The 25,431-nt window shown below is 42.1% G+C and overlaps 1 protein-coding gene across 2 annotated transcripts in view; it reads left to right on the top strand.

Annotated features, from left to right (window-relative positions):
- LOC141074237 (uncharacterized) overlaps positions 1 to 25,034 on the top strand; it is a 41,705-nt gene extending 16,671 nt beyond the window's left edge. For both annotated transcript variants that reach the window (XM_073561836.1, XM_073561835.1), the window contains exon 5: positions 16,724 to 25,034. In XM_073561836.1, the coding sequence (XP_073417937.1) occupies positions 16,724 to 18,525 (1,802 nt within the window). In that variant the 3' untranslated portion in view covers positions 18,526 to 25,034. The remainder of the gene's footprint in view (positions 1 to 16,723) is intronic.
- The last annotated feature ends 397 nt before the right edge of the window (positions 25,035 to 25,431 follow it).

Here is a 25,431-nt window from a genome sequence, read left to right as displayed (position 1 = left end):
AACAGTGAAAACATAAGATCCTGCTATAACTTGAAACCAAGATCAAACAGAGCATTTTAATGGTAAAAATCTCTTTTATTGAATCATGTATAAAGATTAAAAACACTTTCATGTTGACAAAAAAAGCACAAGAAAAGAAGGAACACACGACTCCCGTTCACGTAGCATTTGCTGCATGGTATTGGACCCTATAGCTAAGAATCTTAAAAATTGCCACCTTGAATGAACTCTTTAGACCTGCCAGTATGTGCTGGTGAAATTTAATAGATCAGGTGTCTGCTGTCTTAAATAAAACATGCAAAGAAAATACCAGACATAACTACTGTTATGTGGGCTAAAAGCAACAATAGTTTTGTAGCAGCCAAAGTCATACATCCACAGCCCTCAAAGAGAGTTAAATAGTCCATATCTTTATCAAGATTGCTGCCCACAGCGGTCTATGCAAAGAATATCTTTTACATGTGATTCAAACTAAAGCTACAGAGGCCATTACCTGGATCTAGCAGCGTTCAATATATGTCCCGTGGGAGCCCCGTCCTTCTGCCCCGACGCGCACGTTTCGCCCAGCTTCCTGCAAACAGGTATGGCCAAGAAATAGAATCAAAAGCTTTTTTATTATCAAGTGATATCATACTTGCTAGTTTGCTCTGTTTACAGAGGTGCAATAGATGGGAGATTCTACATATGTTATCAGAGCCTTGTCTACAAGGAACAAAGCCGACCTGGTCTCCAAGTATTAAAAATCCTAGGCCCGAGTTTAGGTGCTGAGACAGAATTTTATCTAGGATCTTGAGGTCAATATTTATAAGGGATATTGGTCTGTAGTTGGACCACAAGTGGTCTGAGTTTGGTTTCAGTATCACGGATGTTGCAGCAGGGAATAACAAATTTAATGAGTTTGTGTTAATGTCTTAATTGCCTCTCTAGTGCATTTCTGCTCAGTGCCTTGAGATACATTGATGTTTCAAGGCAATGAATAGTAAAACTGGGTAGACCGAAGGCACTAAACTGAGGAATATTACCGTAAATGGTCACAGAATTAAGTGCTTCCATTACAAAGTACAGTCAAAAGTTTGTACACTCCTGTTCATTAAGTGGTTTTCCTTGTTATTGGAATATGCACATTGGAGATTCAGATTGAAGATGGCAAAAACATGAACGTATAGATATGGAAATAAGGAGAGAAAAAAACACATTTGAATAAAAAAACAGAATATCTTAAAATTTAGCTTCCTCAAAGTACCGTATTTTTCAGACTATAAGATTCACCGGACCATGAGACGAACCTAGGTTTTAGAGGAGGAAATAAGAAAAAAAAATTGGAGCAAAAATGTGGTCAATTCTGTACTTAATATCCCCTATCCTGGTGTGCACGGCCCATATTAAAAAAATAGACCATTATACTTTACCTTCCTGCGCTCCCTCACAGTGTCTTGTTCCGGTGCCAGCAGCTGCTTTATGCTTGTAAGCAGTGCATGGCAGGGACATCATGCGCCGCTTACATGCTGAGGACAGCTGCCGGGACTATGTGCGTGGAGCACAGTGAGTATTCATTGCTCTTTAATAGTGAACACCGTGTTGGCGCACAGCTGCCGGTTTCTTGCATCTGCCGGGCTTTCACGTGTGCTGCTACTAAATAAAAGGAATAGTCACTGCATTCCATTCCTATGGGAGTGGAGAGCAGTGAATAGTCATTGCCTTAAGTAGCAGAGACATTTGAATGCCCGGCAGCTGCTGGAAGCCGGCGGCTACGGTTAACAGCGTGTCTGCGATTAAAGAGAAATGAATATTCACTGCATTACACGCCCATGGGCTTCAAGAAGGAGAGGGATGGAGTGCTGCTGACATGACGTCGCCTCCACGATCACCCAATCAAGACACAGTTGTGATGGTCTGGGATGAGTTGGACCACAGACTGAAGGCAAAGCAGTCAACAAGTACTCAGCACCTCCGGGAAACTCCTTCAAGACTGTTAGAAAGCCATTTCAGTCTATTACTTGAAGTTGCTGGAGACCTTGTCAGGAATGTGTGATGCTGCCATCAGTCAAAAGGATGCTCTTTGAGGAATCAAAGGATTAACATATATTTCTGTTTTGTTTCACGTGTTTTTTTTTTTTTTTCCTCTCCATGTTTCCATATGTGTTCCTTTGTGGTTTTGCCGCTTTCAGTATGAATTTACAATGTGCAGATTACAGCAAGTCCAAGGAAAACCATTGCATGAACATGTGTGTCTAAACTTTTTGTATTGTGCATACAATTTATTCTGCACGCAGCTTCCTGGCAGTGGAAGACCCTCTATTCTGTGTTTTTTTTTTCCCCTCATTACATCTACACCCAACCTTTCATCAGTGCTGCCACAATCCAGAGCTCAATTGCATTAAAGTCCTAATGATAAAATGAGAAAGTTTGTAACAGTTTAAGAAGCAGCAACAGTATTTTCCCTTCAGGTAAAGAGGACTTTTCGAGAAAGGAAGGAATGATGTTTATGTCAGGATTTTCTTAAAAACATCAAGGTTATTAGGCAAGTATAAAATATGACAAGCATGTCACAACCCCGCAGGGAATTTTAGTGTAGCAAACGCATATGATTAAAGACACACTGTCTTAAATTGGTTTGCTATGTTAAAAACTTGATAATTTTAAGATGATCCTGATGCTGGAACATCCTTCCTTCCTTCCTCGATTCATAATCCTGCAACACTGCTGGTTCCGAACTTCGGACTTCAATGTGGGTGAGCTGACTCAATTTCCCTTGTTTCTCCAAAGAGGACCTTTCACCACTTTTTACATGCTAAACTAGCTACGTCCCGATAAAGGGGTTAAAGATCTGAATAAAATGTTATTTTTATTTTTGTGTTTGTCATTTCAGTTGCGGAAATAAAGGTTTTTAGTGTTTTGATGCTGATTTCCACTTTAACCAAGAGAGTGTTAACAGCTTCTTCTCTGGGGATGTTTACCTTTTCTCCTGTATGCCATTGCTCAATCAAAAGAAGGCAGTGTCATACAGGAATCAAAGCAATCGCCCCAGTGAAGCTGAGAACTGGTTTTCTCACTGTGATGAGCTAAGACTCCTTTATCTAACCTCAACATACTGATGTGTCACTGCTGGCACTTAACTGTCAGTTCAGGGGAAAGCCTGCTGTGCTGTTTGTCATAACATATGGAGCTCTGCTTGTATCCTAGTCATATGACAGTAATGCACTGATAAGGAGGTAGGGAAGAGGAGGAAGGTTGGAGCTGTTCATGCTTGTAGTATAGATGGATCTGTTGCTGTAATTAAAAACCAGTGGGTGCCGTACCTACTGATGCGAAAAAAGAGAGAAAGAAGTGTGCAAAATGGACGCAAACAACCCAAAATAAATGCAAATAAATTGCAGTGGCCAATCATTACTTATTGTGTCACAATGGTTCTCCAAGGCAAACCCGTATTATAGTCGTTGATAAGGTGGAGTCTTCCATAAGGGGTGGTCGCTGTACTGAGGCCCTTTTGAGAAAGGAGTCCAGGTGGATTTTTGACCTTAAAAGCCAGGCACCAGCAGGTCTCAACGAAGAGTGGCTTTTCACTGGTTTCTATAAAAAATAAAAAAAATAAATTGTATGTCTAGTTTGTGTAGTCTAGTGTAGTCTGTGTAGACTAGTATGTGTAGTCTAGAGACTGTCTCTCTTTTTCCTCTCTCAGATCATATGGGAGAGGGAACAGTTAGTACAATTCCACTCATTTCTTGACTGTTTTTGTCCCGGGGTATTGTGGCCATTTGTCCGTTGACTGGTGACCACATGCCACCCGAACGGGAGCATACTTTATGAAGTCATATAGTAGCTTTTTTTTTTTTCTTTTTCTCTGGAATTGGCCTTTATTTGCATAATCATTTGTTTTCTTATTTTTCATATCAAATACTCACTAGGCTTTGCCTTTTGCTTTCACCTTTTTTGTATATATGACTTATTTATTCTTATTTCTTATTTCGTACAACACAGTTTGCAAAACTTAAAAATGTAAATCTTTACTGCATGGTGTTATATGAACAAATTGGTCATTTCTTGTGTTTAAGTATGGCTTTTTGGTCCTTGTGACCTTTATTAACCAGCACGTTTGTGCTATATTCACTCTTTAAGTCATGGTGGTGTTGTTCCCCTTTAATGCAGGAGTATCAGCGCTCTCTACTTGTTGGTATCACTCTTTCCTCTTTTGATTCTGTGCATTTGCGTTCATCCAACACTTGTTCTCAGTACGCCTGCGCCGATCTCCAATTCCTAAGTTTCGGTTTTGTTTTCATCACAGCGCTTGCGCAGTAGCTATTTCCGGACGCTGAATTTATGCCCGCCGCACCATTTTGTTTTCTGGGACTGCCGTCGCAGCACTTGCGCAGTGGTCACTTCCGGACGCCGACCTCACGCTCGCCGAACTACTTTACCACTTGTAAGTAGTTTATGATAAATTTGAGACTTATAAAAGGGTGCCGTTCGTGACAATGACTCACCTCCACTTCCCCTGAGGAAGCCACGCTACAGGTGGCGATACGCGTGGGGTAATATCCCCCATCCTATTTACATCTTGTGGGCATTTGACTTTATTTTGATATCTTCATTTTACCCTCATGTGTGCAGTCTTTAGTTGCTTGGAGGAACGGTTTGTTTCTTACAATAGAAGACCTGAGAAGCCTTTTTGTAGTCATAGCTCTTCATTGTGCGGTATATCTACATTCATGATAACCGCATCCTTATTATTATTTTCTTCAGACTACTGTTATATGTTTAGATATTTGATCCATCATTATCTTTATGGGCTCACTGCTTCCAGATACTTTGAGTATTGATATTCTCCAATATAGACCATCATCAGGTTGTTTCTGAAGTTAAAGTATTCTATTGTGTGGTATATTCATGCATTTTTGGGCAACTGCAATCATGCTTCATGGTCGTTCATGATTTTTTGCACTTTGTTACATCATATTTATTGTGTTTCTCCCAATTTCATGCCTCTAGAGCTGTAAATCACGCATCTGGGTCTATATTGTGGTTTGCATATACATGCTTATTTTGCACATTCATTAGTCTCTGCCCTTATTTATTGGAGGGGGTTTACATCAGGTCCTTATTTAAAGACCTGTTATTCTGGAGTGTCATTTTCAGGCCATTTTTTTGGCCTTTTTTAATTGTTTTTAAAATGTTTTTGTCACTTGTGTGCTCTTTTTACATGTTTTTCAATAAAAATAATTGATTATTAGTTTTTTATTTGCATTTATTTTGGGTTGTTTGCGTCCATTTTGCACACTTCTTTCTCTCTTTTTTCGCATTCCCTTGTTCTTTAAGTGTGTGGACTGCAGCTCCCTGTGGTTTATTTGTAGTGCCCTCAAGGTTTCCATTTTTCAGCCCGTACCTACTGATGATTGCAGCTTACAGAGAAATAAAATGAGTAGTTTCCGGCACAACTAACTGGATAAAATCTGTAAGTTTCTTGAATCATGTTAAAAGTCCGTCTTAGTTTGCCAGAAACGCGTAAGGTGTTGAGGTTTTTACCTTTTATGGACATTTAACGTTATTCAGTAAACTTACAGGTTTTATCTAGTTGGTTGTGCCGGAAACTACCCTAGTTTTCTAGTTTTATTTTTTTCTAATGCCCTGATACCTGGCATAGATGCATATCCAACATGCTGCTCACACACTGCAGCTCTACTCACTACATTGTCATATCATTACATTATGAGTAACATGGCAGTGCGGTGAATTGAGAGCTACAGTGTGTCACATACAATGCTCTGCATCTTTCCTAGTCATTGGCGAGTAAGGCCATGGTACTTGACATAGATGCAGAGCAGCGTTTGTGACCTATAGCTCACGCTGCATTTTCATATCATTACATTATGAATAATTGAACAGTGCTGTGAGATGATAGCTGCAGCGTGTCGTCTACCACACTTTGCATCTACATCAGGTACTGGGGCATTATGCCCTGATGCCAGAATAGATGCATATCAGTATATGTAATGAAACGCAGCATAGCTGTCCTCTCTTTTCTTTTATATTGTCAGCAAGCACTTGTAACCTGTTATACAGCCTATTCTAAGGTAATCTGGGAAATTATCATCTGTACTTTATTTATAAGCGAATATCTCCGTTGTGGAAATTAGGAATAAAAAGATAGAAACTATGTTTTATTCCCATCTTCAGCCACTTTATGATGTAGCCAGTTTAGCATTAAAAAGTGGTGAGTGGTCGTCTTTAATTCATCAGATCGTCGTCAGTCATGGACAGGACCAGCTACTAAGCCCTTCCTGCCCACACGTGCTCACCCAGCAGACAATTCTGTTGGGTACACAGGGCTGCCAGCTATGAATGCCAGTGTTCAGTCAGATCACATCCAGAAAGTTTTTCCCATGAAAATCTTGACTGTTCTGGCACCTCTGTTTTTGGAAGTTCAGGACAAAAGAGAAGGCCTTCTGACTGGCGCCCCATCTTTGTGTCCCAATTTCTGACACATGATGAGATTGTTGTGCAGACCTATATCAGTTTTTTGGAGAGAAGACCCAAGTCTGCACCGTATGCCTTCATTTCCTATGAGATTAAGTTGTGGCTTTGAGGCAGAAAACGGTGTCCATTTGTCGTGTTCCCATAGAACTCTAGTATTCTGCGAAGCTCCAGATGGGAAACGCTGATTTAGATCTAAGTCTTTTTTAGGTTGTGACTACTTCTGTTATTGCTTTTCAGGTCATGGATGTTGAAGTGGTTTCCACTATTTTTACACTGATGACCTATCGTCAGGATAGGTCATTAATACAAGATGAGTCAAATAAATGAAAAGAGGGTAGGTTGGCACTACTAATGTTTGCAGTTAGATTAATGATGTAACGTATGAAGATGAATATCACTGTTTCACTCCCGAGTCGGTTATCTCATAGCCACGCATGGTGCTTAACAAGAAACAGGCACTATCAAATTGGAATAGAGAAAAAACTGGCATTCACCCTGTGGCTAAAAATTGTTACATTTTCTTTCAATTATTACATACTGGGTGGAAGATACACACAGACAAAAAAGAGCGACGTCCGTTTCAGGCGCCTGAATGAAGTACTTGGCAGTGTGAAATGTCGGTTTCTTTGTGTCCTTCGCCCAGTATGTGATAAAAGAGCAATTTTTAGCTACTTGGGTGAGGGCCACAATTTTTTTCCTCTGTTCCAATGTAATATAAGATCAGTTGTGGAAGGATACCCAGCGCCCCCATGGAACACTTGTTACCACCTCTGACTGTAAACAGTGTGCGGAGGGGAATATCATAGCTTCATACATTATTTAGTGGATACTGTAGACTAGCTTATGTTGATTTGTTTACATGGGGCTGTTTATTTTTAACACTCGAAAGTGGTGGACCACCCCTTTAAAATCTGTGTAGGCCTTTCTCAAAAATGGAGATAGCACTCAAGGTGTTAAAGTGAAAAAATGCAGTTTTATTCACCTATCAATGTGCAACATTCAGCTTCCCAACTGAACTAATGTGCAAGCTTTAGTTGGGACGCTAAAACATTGCACCAAAATAGCTTGTTGCAATCATTTGTGCTATTTTGTAAACTAGAAATTTTGGACATGTGCCTCAAAATGAGGGACTTCAGGTTATCTGAATAAATGTGTGATTTTACTGGTTGTTCCCACCAATAAATGCATTGAGTCAAGTGAGACTTTGCAGAAAAAGCCAACTAAATATTCTGTGTCTATAGCAGCTTTTAATTAGCCTAAAGCCCAAGTCCCATACAGTGCTCTTACATTGATATTTATACTCTGATCAGCTTCATCTCTGTTTAAAGTGCACATCAGCAGGATTGTGCACAGTAACCTACAGACAGTGTCAGGTCAGCGCCATTATACTGATTACAATGATACTTGGGTGATAAAATCCGTCTTGTGATTGTTGTTAAATCTTTATTTTCAGTTTTGATCTAATGATATGCTCGTGCTCTGGGATGGCCCCTAGTTTACTTAATGATTATGTAGCATCAATAGTAAAAGAATGTAAAAAATAATTTAAAAAAAAGATTATTCTCACCTTCCGATGGGTACCATCCGCACGTTGAGCACTGCGCCGGTCATCTCCCGACTGTGGCGTGCGTCGTTCGAATGCCACGCCAATTCGCGGCCGGACTGCGCCTGTCGCTGTTTGGTCGCGCCCGGAGGAGCGCGACCAATCAGCGACGCGGTATTTCCGTTACAGACAGAATTAGACGATTATATAGTAGATGTGTCACGGTCCATGTTGGATTGTGACAGATTTAGCACAGATAACCTTTTTTTTCCTTTAAGCCTTTGGCTTAAGGTTCATTTTGCCCCCTTTTGTTCGCTGGGGTTATTACACTGTAGTTGATTTAGGCTGTGTGCCCACAGTAGCGTTTTTCAAGCATTTTTAGGGGTCAAACCGCTTAAAAGAAGCTTCCTAATTATTTTAATGCTTTTTTGGCCTTTTTGTGCCAATGGATGCGTTTTTTACCGCTAAGGAAACGTTTAGCGGCTAAAAACGCAGCATGTTCATTAATTTTGCGGCTTAATCCGCGTTTTTAGCAATTTCCTATGGTCCCCAAGAAGATGCGCGGAAAAAACGCATCAAAAACGCGCGTTTTTAAGCAAAAAACGCGCGTTTTCTGGGAAGGAGTCTGGTTTTGTCAGGTTTAAAACGCTACTGTGGGCACATAGCCTTAGTGCTGGTTTTGCCCCTGGTGGCTGCTGGGGTTATTGCATGTAAATTACCAAGCAGGTGTGATTAGCCTGGCTCCTACCTATAAAGGAGTGTCAGGTGTTCTCAATCACTTTGGTGATATTGTTCATTCCCAACCAACCTTGGTGGAGAAAGGAGCTATTGAGAGGAGTTCCTTGCAGCTCAGCCAGAGCTTTGAATCAGCAGCTATTCAGGTGGAAGCTGTATCCGGGTGCCGTACTCTGTTGCATGGAGCAATTGCAGCAGAGCAAAGCTAAGTTGTATGTTGTCCTTGTTTTGTTGTATTTCCCTTGTGTGTATTAGTACAGCGGTGGGATTAGTATCTGCACCATCCAGCTCACTAGTAAGGGATAGGTGCAGGGCAAGTTAGGGATTGAGGTATCCTGCTCGGCGACAGGTGAAGAGTCTGTATAGGGAACGTTAGGAGTGTTCAGGGACACTGCCTCAAGGGAGTGCAGGAGGTCTCCACGTCCTTGTTCCCTATTGCAGGGACCCACCGTTGTAACTGTTTCCCCGGTGTTCCCCTTGTTTGTCCTGGTTTTAGTGCCGTCCTGTGGGTCGCGGCACAGAGGACTGGTCACTCCGTGACAAGATGTAAACTAGGGGACAGATCACTGAGTGAGCAGTGACCTGTCAGCAGTCTTCAGTATGAATAGCTTATCAGAGCACCACATGAGAAGACCCCCACATGCCGTTCCGGAGCACGAGAATGTCTAGCTGAAAATAAAGATTAAACAACAACCACAAGATGGATTTCATCAACCAGATATCTTTTTAATAAGTATAATGCCGCCTTCGACCAGATACTGTCTGTAGGTTACTGTGCACAATCCTGCTGACAGGTTCCATTTAAAAGAGGAGCAAAGGAGACCATGGATTATATGACAACCTGGTTCTAGAATTTAGGGTGCAGAACAATAAGATATAAACCCTTTAAAGACCGCTGTATTGGACATGAAAGACTGACATATTTTTGGGCTATAAGATGCACTTTTTTTCTCAATGTGGAGGAAAATGGGGGGGGGGGGTGCGTCTTATAGTCCGGATGTCCCTAATCTGGCTGTGCTGGGGAGGTGGGGGGGAGCAGCAGCGGCTGGTCACAGGAGGCTGGAGCCGGATGCTGCGACTAACTCCTGTGCCTGCTGCTAAAGAGAAATGAATCTTCACTCCATTCCACGCCCATGGAGAGCAGTGAGTATTCCAGCTGCTGTCCTCAGCGGCTTGTAAGCATGACGTCTTTGCCATGCGCTGCTTACAAGGATAAAGAAGCTGCTGGCACCGCACACTGCAGGAGAGTGCAGGGAAGGTAAGAATGTTTTTGCTTTTTATTTTTTTTCTGTTGGGGGGCTGTGCATACCAGGATAAGGATGGGGGGTTGTGCATACCAGGATAAGGATGGGGAGCTATGCATACCAGGATAAGGATGGGGGAGCCATGCATACCAGGATAAGAATGGGGGAGCCATGCATACCAGGATAAGGATGAGGGAGCCATGCATACCAGGATAAGGATGAGGGAGCCATGCATACCAGGATAAGGATGGGAGAGCCATGCATACCAGGATAAGAATGGGGGAGCCATGCATACCAGGATAAGGATGGGGGAGCCATGCATAGGAGGATAAGGAAGGGGGCCATGCATACCAGGATAAGGATGGGGGAGCCATGCATAGGAGGATAAGGAAGGGGGCCATGCATACCAGGATAAGGATGGGGGAGCCATGCATAGGAGGATAAGGATGGGGGCCATGCATACCAGGATAAGGATGGGGGGCTATGCATACCAGGATAAGGATGGTGGGGGGCATGCATAGGAGGATAAGGATGGGGGGGGGGCATGCATACCAGGATAAGGAGGGGGGCATGCATAGTAGGATAAGGAGGGGGGCCATGCATACCAGGATAAGGAGGGCGGGGCATGCATAGTAGGATAAGGAGGGGGGGCATGCATACCACGATAAGGATGGGGGGACCATGCTCACCATTATAAGGATGGGTTGGCTATGCATACCAGGATAAGGATGGGGGGCTATGCATTCCAGGATAAGGATGGGGGAGCCATGCATTCCAGGATAAGGATGGGGGGCCATGCATTCCAGGATAAGGATGGGGGGGCTATGCATACCAGGATAAGGATGGAGGGGGGCATGCATAGGAGGATAAGGATGGAGGGCTCTGCATACCAGGATAAGGATGGGGGGGCCATGCATACCAGGATAAGGATGGGGGGGCATTCATACTAGGATAAGGAGGGGGGCATGCATACCACGATAAGGATGGGGGGACCATGCTCACCACGATAAGGATGGGGGGGCCATGCATACCAGGATAAGGAGGGGGGAGGCATGCATACCACGATAAGGATGGGGGGACCATGCTCACCACCATAAGGATGGGGGGGGGCATGCATACCAGGATAAGGATGGGGCGGCATGCATAGGAGGATGAGGGGGGCATGCACACCATGATAAGGATGGGGGGCCATTCATACCACGATAAGGATGGAGGGCCATGCATACCAGGGTATTGAGATAAGGGAGCCATTCATACCAGTATATCGAGATAAGGGAGTCATGCATACCAGGATGGGGGGATATTAATATTTATTTATATAGCACCATTAATTCCATGGAGCTGTACATGAGAAGGGGTTACATACAAAGTTATAGATATCGTTAATAGTAAACAAATTTACAATGACAGAGGGGAGGGGACCCTGTCCTTGTGGACTTACATTCTACGGGATAGTGGTGAAGAGACAGAAGGTTGGGGGTGCAGCAGCTCTGGTGGTGATGAGGCGGCAGCTCGGGAGGTGTCTAGGCAGCAGAATGGTTATTGCAGGCTGTAAGCTTTCCTGAAAAGATGGGTTTTCAGGTTCCGTTTGAAGGATCCGAGGGTGGTAGATAACCGGTCGTGTTGAGGCATGGAGTTCCAGAGGATGGGGGATATTCGGGAGAAGTCTTGGAGGCGGTTGTGTGAGGAACAAATAAGTGTATAATTGTGTATAATTATAATTGTGTATAATTAAGTATAGAATTGAGTACATCTTCTGCTTCAATTTTTTTTTTTCTAATTTCCTTCTCTAAAACTTACGTGCATCTTATGGTCCGGTGCATCTTTATAGTCCGAAAAAAATACGGTATTTTCTTTAGTTTCTGTGAGATACAGTGTTCAGCATAAATGAGTACACACTCTTTTGAAAAATAAGATTTTAGTCAATATTTCACAGTATAAAAGTGCAACTTCCAAAATTTTGACATTTTTTTTAGTCCATAACATGAAAGTAAAGTTGATGGTATAACTTTCACTACAAAATCTTTACTTTTAGGGTCTGTGCACATGTTGCATTTTTGTCACATTTTTCTCTGCTCAGGTCTGTCACTAAACCTTCCCAATATGTAGTAGGTGTAATAATATTAGCAAATGCATCCAATTAGAAATGTAGTATTGTTCTTCTGGCTCACTATGTCTCTTTCCTCATGTGCAGGCATTGCAGGACCTTAGGTATCCATGGTTATGTGAGAGTTAGTTAGCTAGTTGCTAGTGGTTGTAATCATGGATACCTAAGGTCCTACAATGCCTGCACATGAGGAAAGAGACATAGCGAATCAGAAAAACTATACTACATTTCTAATTGGAAGTATTTGATATTATTATGACACCTACTACATATTTGGATAGGATCTTGGCCTTGGGAATACCCCTTTAAAACTGCAGCATGTCATTTCTGTTTGCATTTTTACTGCACATTTCTCCTATACTAATGAATGAGGAAAACGCATGCAAAAAATTAATTAAAAAAATGCGTCCAAAATGCATTTTTTTGCTGTGTTTTTCCTGCTGACGCACCAATATTTGCAGCATATTTTTTTGCTGCAAATACTGAACTAGTGCACATACCCTTACTCAAATTAGTTGATGCCAACATGAATATACCCCACTTCAAAAAACTACCACTTTGTAGTATTTTGTAAGACCACCATGATTTTTAACGCCAGCACCAAGTGTTCTATGCATGGAATGAATAACTTGGTGACTTGTTACATCTATCTTTTTCTATTCTTCAAGAACAACTTCTTTTAGAACCTGGATGCTGGATGGAGAGTGTTGTACACTCTTCAGAATTCCCCATAGATTTTTGGTTGGGCTCTGATCAGGAGACATACTCGGCCTCTTAATCACTTTCTCCCTGTTCTTCAGAAATCCAACAATGACCTTAGATGTATGTTTTGGATAATTGTCATGTTGGAAAAGTGCACAACTACCAAGGGCACGGAGCGATCGTAGCATCTTCTCTTTCAATATAGAACAGTACATCTGTGAATTCATGATACCATCAATGAAATGTAGCTACCAGACACCAGCAAAACTCATGCAGCCTCACCAGGACTCTCTGCTACCGGGTCGGTGCAGGAGCAAGGCCCACCGACGCCAGTTTCACCTGGGTGTGCATCGAGAAGAGAAAGCCGCGAGGCAGGGGAAGGTAAGAATAATCGTTTATTTTTAAAATGTGCTATAGAAGAACGTAAAGGGCCCAAAGTGGTGGACATTATACCAGGAAGGTGCCCTGGATGGGGGAAAATGCTATAGCATGGGGCCCAACATGCTGGCATTATTAAATTTGAGCAATGTAAATATTAATTAACTAATAAACATCAAAAGCAGAGAAAAGACAAAAGCATTTAAAATTGCACATATTACGCCAAAACCTGTTTCCTAGACCAAAAATTGGCAATGGAATAAAACCCATATGGCCGGCAATAGATCCATGTAAACTTATTGGCTATCCGGGATAAGTATGAATGGACAATACCCCTAAAGTGACATCAAGTAGTATTTGGAAAAGAATAAAGGTGACCCAGCAAAGTTCCAAGCAAAAAGTCTCTTTAATGTGTTTACTTCACGGCATTAATGTCCAACTCACAGCTCTACATTGTAAACGATGTCCTCTGGATCGCAGCCGGGAACCATATCCTCCAGATTATAGTCCTAAATAGGCCGTTCCACCTCTGACCGGCACTGATGTGTATTCTGCGGGTGCCAGGAGTTCGTTCTGCAGGGATCAGTGTTAAGGTACTGTCACACTTAGCGATGTACCAGCGATCCCGACCAGCGATATGACGCGGTCAGGATCGCTGGTACATCGCTAAGTGGTCACTAGTGAGCTGCCACACAGGCAGATCTCACCAGCGACATCGCTGGGGACAGGGGTTCGCTACTTACCTGTCACTCTAGGCGATCCTGCGTCCTCCCGCCCGGCTCCACGTGTCGCTCGTCTCTCCACAGGAAGCGCCGCAGGAAGCTGACGACGAGAAACAGTCCAGGACGTTCTCGCGCGATCAGCGATAACCAGCGGGGGAGCGGGTCGTTGGTAAGTATCAGACACAGCGATATCGCTAGCAATATCGCTATAACGTCACAAGTTATAGCGATATTGCTAGCGATATCGCTTAGTGTGACAGGCCCTTTACTTTCACATAGAGCTGAGCTTTTGCAGAACTGTCTGCTTTGCTTGCTGCAAACTCCACTCTGATACCGACACACCCAAACCCTTTACTGCAGGGATTTTAAACTAGAATCTGTGGCCTGCAGCCACATGGGAAAACCAGGACAGGAATGAAACGGACTGCACGACTACCATCCTGCAGTCTGTTTCAAAATATAAAAGCCCATACTGGCTTTTGCTGAACAATCCCAGGCCAGATAACTTGACCAGGTCCATGCTTACTTTTATTTTGCCCTGTGACTCACAGGCGTCCTGCTGTGACCACAAGGCACTCCAGTGGGTCTAATAGGGCTCCGTCCACATCATGGGGGGGACACACAGCGACCCCTACATGTGACACAGATCACTGCTTCACAAGACAATAATGCAATATAAAAGAATATAGAAAAGAGAATAAGCAGCAACTTTGTGCAGGTAAACTGGCTCGTAGAAAAAGAATCATATGGGAAAGAGGACCCACATGTATTGCCACAGGAGGTGGTCATTGTAGGAACCATGCATTTAGAAAAATGCATGAAACCTATAGTGAAATATGGTGGTGGCAGTGTCTTATGTAGGGTTGCATGAGTGCTGCTGGTGTCAGGTAGGAAAATTTTCTTGGTATCATGAAGTAACAGATGCATTTCTCTATATTGAAAGAGAAGTTATTGCAATCACTTTGTTCCCTTGATAGACGTGCACTTTTCCAATATGACAATGCTACAAAACACCCATGTAAGGCCATTGTTGTCTTTCAGTAGAAGAACAATACGAATGTGATTCAGTGGACAAGTATATCTCCTGATCTGAACCCAATTAAAACACCTATGGGAAATTCTATAAAGACAAGTTGATAATCACTCCAGCTCCATCACTCTCTAAATAGGTCATTCTTGAAGGATGGAAAAAGATAGATGTTGCAGTATGTCACCAGCTTGTTCATTCAGTGCCTAGAGAACTTGGTCCTGTCCTTGAAAATCATGGATGTCATACAAAATACGAGCTCTAGTAGTTTTTCATGTGGGGTGTATTCATTTTTGCATCAACTAATTTAGTATATCTGAAGATTTTATAATGAAAGTAATATTAAGTTTACTTTATGGGTTAAACTGAGTTTTATAAAACATTTTTTGTCAATTTTGGAAATTGTTCTTATATTCAGTGAGATTTTGATTGTAATTTTTCAAAAGGGCGTGTACTCATTTATGCTGAGCACTGTATAACTTTTAAAAAATGTTGTCGATGTAGGCATGTGAGTGCTTGTTCTTTTGCACAAACAGTTGTATTAACTGCATCATTTTGGAATACACAATTCTGTTGACATCAATGGAGCCCAATGAAGTCTTTGAGAAGCTGACTATGCACTAGCATTTACTGTGCATGCTAATGGCTGTTCCAAAGACTTCTGTGGGCACTGTTGACAATAGTATGTATATCACATAGGAGACGCAGGGGTATATACATCACTGGAGACATTTGGGGCTGGTGCACACATCACAGGAGACCTGTGGGGCAGTCGCTGCAGTCTTCATCTGTGGGATGGGAGTGCATTTTGCGTTGGCTCTGCCCACAGAATATGTCCAGACGCTGACACTAGCCTGCATTAGGATATAATCCTTTATTGCATGCATCCCAGTGTTGAGTAGTGAGCTCTGTGTGATCGCAGTGCAATAAGAAATTAAAGAACTGGCTTCTGGCCTTAGTACTGCAGTCCCAGGAATCTGCCTGAGGGCCATAGCAAAGGTCATTGTGAACCATAAACAGCCTGCAGGCCAGAGGTTCGCCACCCCTGTTCTATATGATTGAAATGAATGGAGTTTAGCTGTAACACATTACAAACCCCTTTTATCGCCTATACTTCTCTCCTGTTGATTCTGCTATACTGCTCCTCCCCCACACTGCATGTCCAGATATGATCACTCATAGTGTAAATACATATCTGTCGGTTGTGTTCAGGAAACATATCGCTCTCCAGGTTGATCAGAGCAGGATGTCATATCTCACATGGGTAGCCTAGAACTGGCAGGTTGCTCCTGTGTGAGATGTAATGTCAGACCTGATCTCACTGCAGAGCAATTACAAGTTGCTTGAGCACAGCATAAATGACTACTGATACAGTCAGTAATCAGGGGAGCTGATAAAAGGGTTTGTAATGTGACACAGCTAAACTCAGCTGCACTGCCCCTCCTCCCACACTGACTCATGCAGGAGGTTAGACCAATAGATCAGCTCTGTATCATTATATCTTATACAATGAGAAATCTGCTCTAAGCTCTGTGGGGGCATGTTCTGAGTGTTGCTACCGGCTTATGATTGGTCAGCATCACAGGGAAAAGTACCCGCCCCCAGTGAAAAATGTCTGATAAAACCCACTGTCTGCAACCACTATTACATTGTGTGTCCAGATAAACATGAAAAATTTGGTAAAAGGTCCTCTTTATATTATTGAACCCATAATGAAACTTCGCTGCTTCTATTTATTATTGCTTTATTTATAGAATTTGTAATTGTAAGCACAGTATATTTCTCTCCCAACAGATTTTCCTCAAGCCACAAAAAGTAAAGCATCCTACATTCATGTTTCTTCATTGGATTGTATGAATGACGATCACAGTGTTTCAAATACGACTGATTACGTGGAGGATGTTATAGAAGTGCCTCGTTCATGTGACGAACTAGATTTTACCGATGGTGATATATATGTAACAAATAAAATACAACCTCATATTGAAGAGGAACTATATGAAAAAATAGTTCTCAAAGAATCCCATCTATATATACCCACAGCACACAAACAGAACTATCCAGCTTCTTTTAGTAACGTAGAGTCATTCTCCCTTGAGGAAGAAAATCAAGACCATCCCACAATGTATACAATAACAGATCCAACACAAGAAGAATATTCATCTATTCAAGTTAAGGAGGAACCAGTGTCGTGCAATGAAGAAAATCTAACAGACGCTAATATATATGCATCCATAAATCACAGACGGCAGTATCTGTCTGCTGGTATTAAGATAGATCCACTTTCCTTTCAAGAAGTTACTGTGGATGACACAAACATATGTACATTTGATCGCAGTCCACATGGTCATTCTCACCTTATTAAAGAAGAACCAATGACATGCGATGAAGAAGATCTTGAAGATGTATATTTAGGAGTAAACCATATTCAAGAGAATGGCCAAATATATCCATCCAAACCTAGACCATTCATATGCTTTCAGTGTGGGAAGTGTTTCACACGCAAGTCGCAGCTCCATAGACATCAGATGATCCATACAGGTGTCAGACCATACTCCTGCTCAGAGTGTGGAAAACGTTTTTTCCGTAACTCACACCTTCTCATACATCAAAGAACACACACTGGTGAAAGGCCATATTCGTGTTCCGAATGTGGAAAACGATTCACCACAAATTCAAATCTTACTATACATAAAAGAATCCACACAGGTGAAAATTTATATTACTGCCCTGAATGTCACAAATGTTTTACCAATAACTCCAACCTTGCTATTCATCTGAGGATACACACAGGAGAAAAACCATATTCTTGCTCAGAATGTGGCAAATGTTTTACAACCAAATCAAATCTTGTTCTACACCAGAAGATCCACACTGGAGCCCGACTTTATCACTGTTCTGAATGTGAGAAGAGTTTTACCACAAGTGCAAACCTGGCTCTTCACCAAAGGATCCACACAGGAGAGAAACCATACTCTTGCACGGATTGTGGGAAATCTTTCACGATAAACTCTCATCTTGTTCGACATCAGAGAGTTCACACTGGGGACAAGCCCTATACATGCCCAGAATGCGAAAAATGTTTCATCAGTAATTATGAACTCAAAAGACATCATCGAACTCACTTTGAAGAGAAAGCGTATTCTGAGACCTTTGGTGAGGAAAACATAAATGAGCCAACAGATCCCGCCAAGGATTGGAGGATTTCTGTATTGGAAAGATCACATTTTTGTGCTGAATGCGGGAAAGGTTTTGCCACGAACGCAAGTCTTGTCCAACACAGGAGGATACATCGAACTGAAAGGCCATATTCTTGTTCTCAATGTGGTAAAAGCTTTACGTGTAAATCGTATCTTCATAGGCATCAAAAAATTCACACAGGAGAGAGACCGTATTCTTGTCCTATATGCAGAAAATGTTTCTCCAGAAACTCCCATCTCAAAAGGCATCAGAAATGTCACACAAGAAAGAAAGCCTTTCCATGCCTGCACTGTGGGAAATATTTCAGTTCTCCAGCACGTCTTATTCAACACAGTCATATCCATGCAGCCAAAAACCCTCAGTCTTCTGCACTTGAAGATATTTATATTCTATAAATACTGTATTATAAGTTAGAGATTTGAGGTTGAAAAGAAGCCTTGGGATTAGGACATGGATTGTGTTTGTCAAAAAATTGTATCTTGCGGAAATGTTTTACAAACTATCTGATCAGTGTCTTAAAGTGTTTACCTTTAGAGGAAAATGTGTTTTGTTTTTTTTTTTGTTTTTTTTTTTAAATGCATGTATTTGGGGCTGAAAATTTATTTTTGCATTTGGGATTCCTTAAACGTTTTGGGCCTTTTTTGAGTTTTAAAGACTATTGGTACTTTTACAGTACACAATTATAAGGTACGAGCTTTCTTAAGGTACTGTCACACTTAGCGATGTACCAGCGATCCCGACCAGCGATATGACGCGGTCAGGATCGCTGGTACATCGCTAAGTGGTCGCTAGTGAGCTGCCACACAGGCAGATCTCACCAGCGACATCGCTGGGGACGGGGGTCGCTACTTACCTGTCACACTAGGGGATCCTGCGTCCTCCCGCCCGGCTCCACGCGTCGCTCGTCCTCACAGCAGGAAGCGCCACAGGAAGCAGACGAGAAACAGTCCTGAACGTTCTCGCGCGATCAGCGATAACCAGCGGGGGAGCGGGTCGCTGGTAAGTATCAGACACAGATATCGCTAGCAATATCGCTATAACGTCACTAGTTATAGCGATATTGCTAGCGATATCTCTTAGTGTGACATGCCCTTTAGATACGTTGGCTTCATAATAATGATGTAGTCTAAAAAGGCTTCCGATCACCCAGAGAACTAGCAAAATGCTTGTTGATCTGGTGAAATGCTCTTTTGGTTTGATCAAAAGATTGTTGTTCCTGGCAGCTCGTCATCCTGTGATGTTGAGAACAATGACAGCTTATGTGCACTGAACAATCTTTTGCAGATCTTTCAATGATCATTTGATGGGCGGTCTGACTGTGTAAACAGACTAATAAACGACTGGCAAACATGTTGCAGGATGGCAGTTGTTTAATACTTTGTATTGGGCAGTGTAAATGCAGCTTCCCTGCAGGTTCAACTTTGAGGTGGTCATAAGTCAGCTCAAAGACTGATGAGAGTTAAAATGAAAATCTTCGTTGACTCATTCTGTAGCCGCAATAGACAGTCCAACACAGAGGCTATAGAAGGCAAATGGTGCAAAATCTTTAATAATTCCCAATTGCCAAAATAGTTTTGGCCCCAAATACATGATTTTTAAGTAAAGAAAAAACTGTCCTTAAAGTTGGACAACCCATTTAATGGATCTACTTGAAGAGCTACCCTAAATAATGAGCATCAGAGTAGTTTGGTGAAGTTCACTTTAAATTGTGCTGGGTCACAACCTCAAAGAGGTTTTCCAGACTTAAACATATAACATGTCCTTCAGATAGACCAGGGATGCACAACTCCAGTCCTCAAGAGCAACCAACAGTGCATGTTTTCAGTATTTCCTTAGCATTGCAAAAATGTGGGAATCATCCCCTGTGCATTACTAAGGAAATCCAGAAAACATGACCTGTTGGTGGCCCTTCAGAACTGGAGTTCTGCACCCCCTGAGATGGACCTTTAATGTTTGATGGGGATATAATCCTCTAGCATCCTGTAGATAAGCTGAATGAGGGATCTGCTACACTGCATCAAGGTCCGCAGTCTGTTCATTGTTTACACAGACAGGTATTTTTTAGTTTTCATTGAATCTCAGTCTAGAAATGAAAGGGTTATTCCCAACATTAAAATGTATCACCATTCTATAGGATAAGTGACAACTTTGTGATCAGTGGGATTGACTACTGGGAGCCTGGCCAATTCTGAGAACAGGGCTCTTAAATACCCCTTCAGAATTGAGTTGGGGCACATTGGCACCACTGCTCTAGGACTTTTGAAAAAAGCAGAATGCCATCTCCTGATGCCCCATAGGATCAGTGGGGGTCCTTATCAGTCAGATCCCCCTGATCACAAAGTTATTACCGATCCCATGGTTAGCTGAAAACATTTAATTTCAGAAATGACTATTTTAAATATAAAATATAACAATTTTTACATTTGCCCCCAGATGCCAGCACAATATGTACAATCTGTATTGTAGACTTCTGAAAAGAGACATCTCCTATAACAGTATGCACTAGGAGTAAGTTTAGTGCTGCTCAAGCCTAGATCTTCAGCTGTTACAGGGGTTTTCTGGGACATTTTTAAAATTAGAAGGTAATCCTCTGTTGGGATATCACCCTGTTTCACAGTCCCCACACTTGTCATGTGACTACTCATGCAGTTTGCATACTTGCAATGATTACAACATGCCAATTACTTTTATTTTATCTTTCTTTCAATGGTACAATTACACTGTTAGGAATCGCTTATTAAACGTCAGCTATCAGATTGTGCATGCATGTAGTTAGAACTGGCTGGTCATAAAAGCACTTATTTCGGGAAGGTCTACACCTTCATGCTTATCAGCTAGAGCGTCATAATGCTTATGTTATACAACATGGACCTTAAAATAGCTTATCTTCATCTAAAAGCAAAAATTCTGCCTGGAGATTCACCTCTAAGATTTTACAATAAGATGGTTTCTAGTTTCAGTCTCCCAGCTAAGCTTATGTGCCCATGTTGCAGAAATACTGCGGAAATGTCCGCAGCATTTCCGCAACTCCCCGCCACGGGTAAAACGTATGCGGAATTTGCTTGCGTTTTCCCGCAAAACACAAGCGTTTTGCAAGCGTTTTTCCCTTGCAGAATGCTTAGGCTTTCCAAGTGATTTGAAGCATCACTTGGAAAAGTAATTGACAGGTTGGTCACACTTGTCAAGCATAGTGCTTGACAAGTGTGACCAACTTTTTACTATTGATGCTGCCAATGCAGCATTAGTAGTAAATGATAGGATGTTAACAATAATTAAAAAAATAAACGGGATATACTCACCTTCTGTCGGCCACTGGAGCGCTCCCGCCTCTCAGCCATGCTGCCGGCATCTTCCGTTCCCAGGGATGCCTTACGACAATGACCTCTGATGACGTAGCATCTCGCGAGATCGCTGTGTCATCAGATGTCATTCGTGCAATGCATCCCTGGGACCGGAAGATGCTGACAGCGTGGCTGAGAGGCGGGATCGCTCAGGGGGCTATCAGAAGGTGAGTATATGCCTATTTTTTTATTTTAATTATATTTTCTACAGGGATATGGTACCCAGGGCATGGAGGAGAGTCTCTTCTCACCAGACCCTGGGTACCATCCGCACATGAAGCGCTCACTTTACGCATGGTGGGCATAGCCACATACGTAAAGTGAGGTTTTTTCAATGCAATCCTATGGTGGCGGAATTGCCGTGATTCCGCAGTAAGAATGGACATGATGCGGATTTTACCGCTATGCGATTCCGCAGTGGTAAAATCCATAGCATGGACACAGCAACTGTGGAATCCCATAGGATTGCATGGGGATGCATTTTTTAAGCGTTTCCGAGGCCGCAAAAACGCGGCGGAAATGCATAAAAAAAAGCAACGTGGGCACACAGGCTCATGGGCAAAGTGTGGAAGGAAGTCATTACTGTAACTGAAAACATTAGAACCTCTTGTAAAAAGGATCTCTTGGGAAGACAAAAAATGATTTGAGATTTACTGAGCAAAATATACACAATGTGCCAAAAAGTATACTTACATGGTGAGTGCCAATACTTATTGCACCAGCCTCAATAATTTTAACCTGTTTCTAGATAAGGGGCGTGGCTAAGAGTTTTTAAAGGCACCAGATTTTTTGGCAAAATATTGGTGTAAAGTATGCCAGGAAAAGTACCGAACGTGTCCAGTGAGTTGGGTCAAATTTAGCAAGTGCCATTCTGATAAATTTGTCTGGGTTTTCAGCTGTCTAGTTTTCTTGTACCCTAACTTAAGGACAGTACTAGTTTCCTCAATCTGTCTCTTCAACCAAAATACTTTCCATCACAGACGTTTGAGAAAAAAGCAATTGTAGACATGTATCCATGTCTCTATGGTAGTGTAGGAAGGATTAAGCTTCCATTGTCCCTTTTTAGAAACTTCTGGTCCCCAAGTTCTGTTTGTTGTAAAAAAAAAAAAAAAAGCGCTTTATTCACCCACTCCACCTGGAGAACAGCACTGTGTCTCTGCTTGTGCTCCTGCTGTCCAGTATTGGTTGTAATACTGACGTCACATCGTTAGTGTGGCAGCCAATCAGTGAGCTACGTGGCTCTGCCGGACTATATGAAATGCCCCCTTCAGAGCCGCTGAACTCAATGATTGATCTCCACCAAAGTAAGAAAGTGATCCGCACCGCTAATATCATTGTAGCCAAATTTACAAGGTATGTAATTGTGCTGCCAGCATATAAACCTGAAACTTCGAGTGCCCACCAGAAAAACACAGTACTCGAAGTCCTGATGCAAGAAAAGAGATGGGTGGCACTCACCAGTCTTGAAAATCAACCCGTAGAAGCGCAATTGCGCGAAACGGCCGTCATCGCTCGTACACTCCATTTCCCATTCTCCCGTTGAAGATGTTTTAACCGTTTTCAATAAAAGGATGGATTTTCAAGACTGGTGAGTGCCACCCATCTCTTTTCTTGCGTTAGGGCAATGATTGATCTGTCAACATTACTTCAGCGCTACAACCAATAACCGATACTGGGAACAGCAGCAGAGACTTGGCGCTGGACCCATGTACAGTTTGTTTTTTCTTATGCTAAACCCGGCTACCAAAGCTTTCTAATAGAGGACATGCCCCCAGCACCAAATGTTTGAAGGTGGTGCTACTCCTATCATTGCGCCAAACTGTTTGCAACAGCACAAGTCCTTCCTCCCTTTCCTCGCACAGATTCTGAAAGCTGATATCCGAAGAAGGGACGTTTTTTCATTTGACCTCTGATGTTTTGCCGAACCTTGCCGATTAAATGTGTGAAGGTCACATTAACCATCTAAAAGAATAACCTATCAGAACTCTGATTTCATTTCTTAAACTGCTCTGCTAAAATGAAATCTGTACTGTGATTGGTTGTTATGGCTAACATCGTTTTCTTGTAGACAGTTTGGACAAATTCCACCACATATGTATAGTTCCTGGCCAAATACAATGGTTGTAAGAAGTAATTAGTGAGGGTTCTCGCTAGTTTACATCCTCAGAGGTATCCTCAAGTTTGAGCTAGATTATTTGAAATGTTGGGAGGGACTGTTGTCTCAATTTTTTTATCTATTAGCAGTTAGTATATGATGTGTAAAATAGATTAGGTTTAGGCCTGCAGTAAACCTTCTGTAAAGTAAGCGAGGATCAAAGGATGTATGTTTTTTTTTTTTTAGGTAGAGTTACAATGAAATCTGAATTTCCAGTTCTTTGTACAAAATGTCTTGTAGAGATGTGCCTCAGGATCCAATATTAACATGTTATGTTAGAAAACTGCATGCCTTACTGTATTACTGTACATATGTAGCTGTTGTCTTCAGGGCCATGTATGACTGCTTTCTGCATTGACAAAAATTGATAAATAAAGCCCAAGGAGTTTGCGTTACTAGCTCCCAGGGCAAGAATGTAGGTGCTCCTACCTCAGCCTATGTCTTCCCGTTTTGTACTTTCCCTAGTACACATAGGGGCATGTTTGTGAGTGTAATTACACAATATTACTAGCCTGGAGAGGGGGACATCACAGTGTATGCACCCTGGGTAACCTGACCGTTTGAAATCTCAACTCTTTAGGTCTCAAATGGCTGTAAAAACCTAATACCATCTTACACCAGATTATAACCTTAAAGGGGTTGGTCACTGTATCTTTATTTTAGCACATGAGTTGGGGGCGTGATTTTTAGTACTTATGAATATGTAAGTATTACAGGTTCTCCTCCTGCACTTGTTAGTGCAGCTTTCCTCACAGACTGTGCAGCTATCCTAAATCATAAAATGTCTGCTGATGAAGGAGCATGTGACCAGACCTCTCCATCAGCCTCCTCCGATAGTAAAGCAACTTTCCCACATGAGGTTATTTTCAATTGGACAATGACGATGGACTGATCTGGTCACATGCTCTTCCACTGGTGGTCATTTTATGAACCAAGAGCTGCCTAAAGGTGTTCACAACCAGCTTTCCATAAAATGTCAATTCCTGAAGATATGATTGCATCCATTTCCTACTCCATGCACTTGTCCACATCACGAATAGGCACACCAGGCTTTATGAAATGTGGCACTTGAAATTATCACTCGCAAAATTAGTGAAACCTCTGCATGTTGTGACTGACAGTCCATTACATTACATCCCCAACCTGTTCCCTTTCCCATTGTGGCTTGTGAATGACTTCTGTAGTTTGCTCGTCTAGTTGTGAACCAGGAGGCTTAGAATGAATACTTCTGTATGTTCCTCACAGAAAGTGGTGTGCTACAGTCTATGGAATTGTGGAAGAACACAAAAACAGAGCGTTTCAATGGTCAGAAGGATATTCCATGTATACTCTGTAAGCAATGCTGTATCTGTAACTACACTCTATGGGGCCTCATAGAATAGCTGTTTAATAAAGATTTCCCAAACTACATCTGTGCTGCCTTTGTCTTACGCCTTCACATTTGGGTTAATACATGCACATTTCCTTTGAGAAAGCTAAAAGATTTTCCTTACTATGTAATCTATTGTGTTTCCTGTTTATGGGAAGACCCAGCTAAAAGGTAGAAAATGTTGATATTTCTCACATATTTAGGTTTATGCTGCCCTAATTTGAGAAAACAGAATAGAGACCCTGATTCCAGCTCTGCATAGGGAGATGGCGGTCCATCAGTCGAAGGGGCTGTCTTGTGCTCCTAAAATAAAAATATTGGCAGGATCTTCGTCTACTGGAAATGCCCATAGTCCGTGGCCCCATGATTAGAGCCTGAGACCCTCCAGTGCCTCTTGATTTGTAGGCTCCGAAATGTTAATTTTGAGGTATGTCAC

Source organism: Dendrobates tinctorius, unplaced genomic scaffold, assembly GCF_039654945.1.
Source record: "Dendrobates tinctorius isolate UK_male_01 unplaced genomic scaffold, ASM3965494v1 ptg000331l, whole genome shotgun sequence".
In the NCBI taxonomy this organism is placed as follows: Eukaryota; Metazoa; Chordata; class Amphibia; order Anura; family Dendrobatidae; genus Dendrobates; species Dendrobates tinctorius.
Note: the sequence above shows the minus strand (reverse complement) of the source record. Positions and strands in the feature narration are given on the sequence as shown.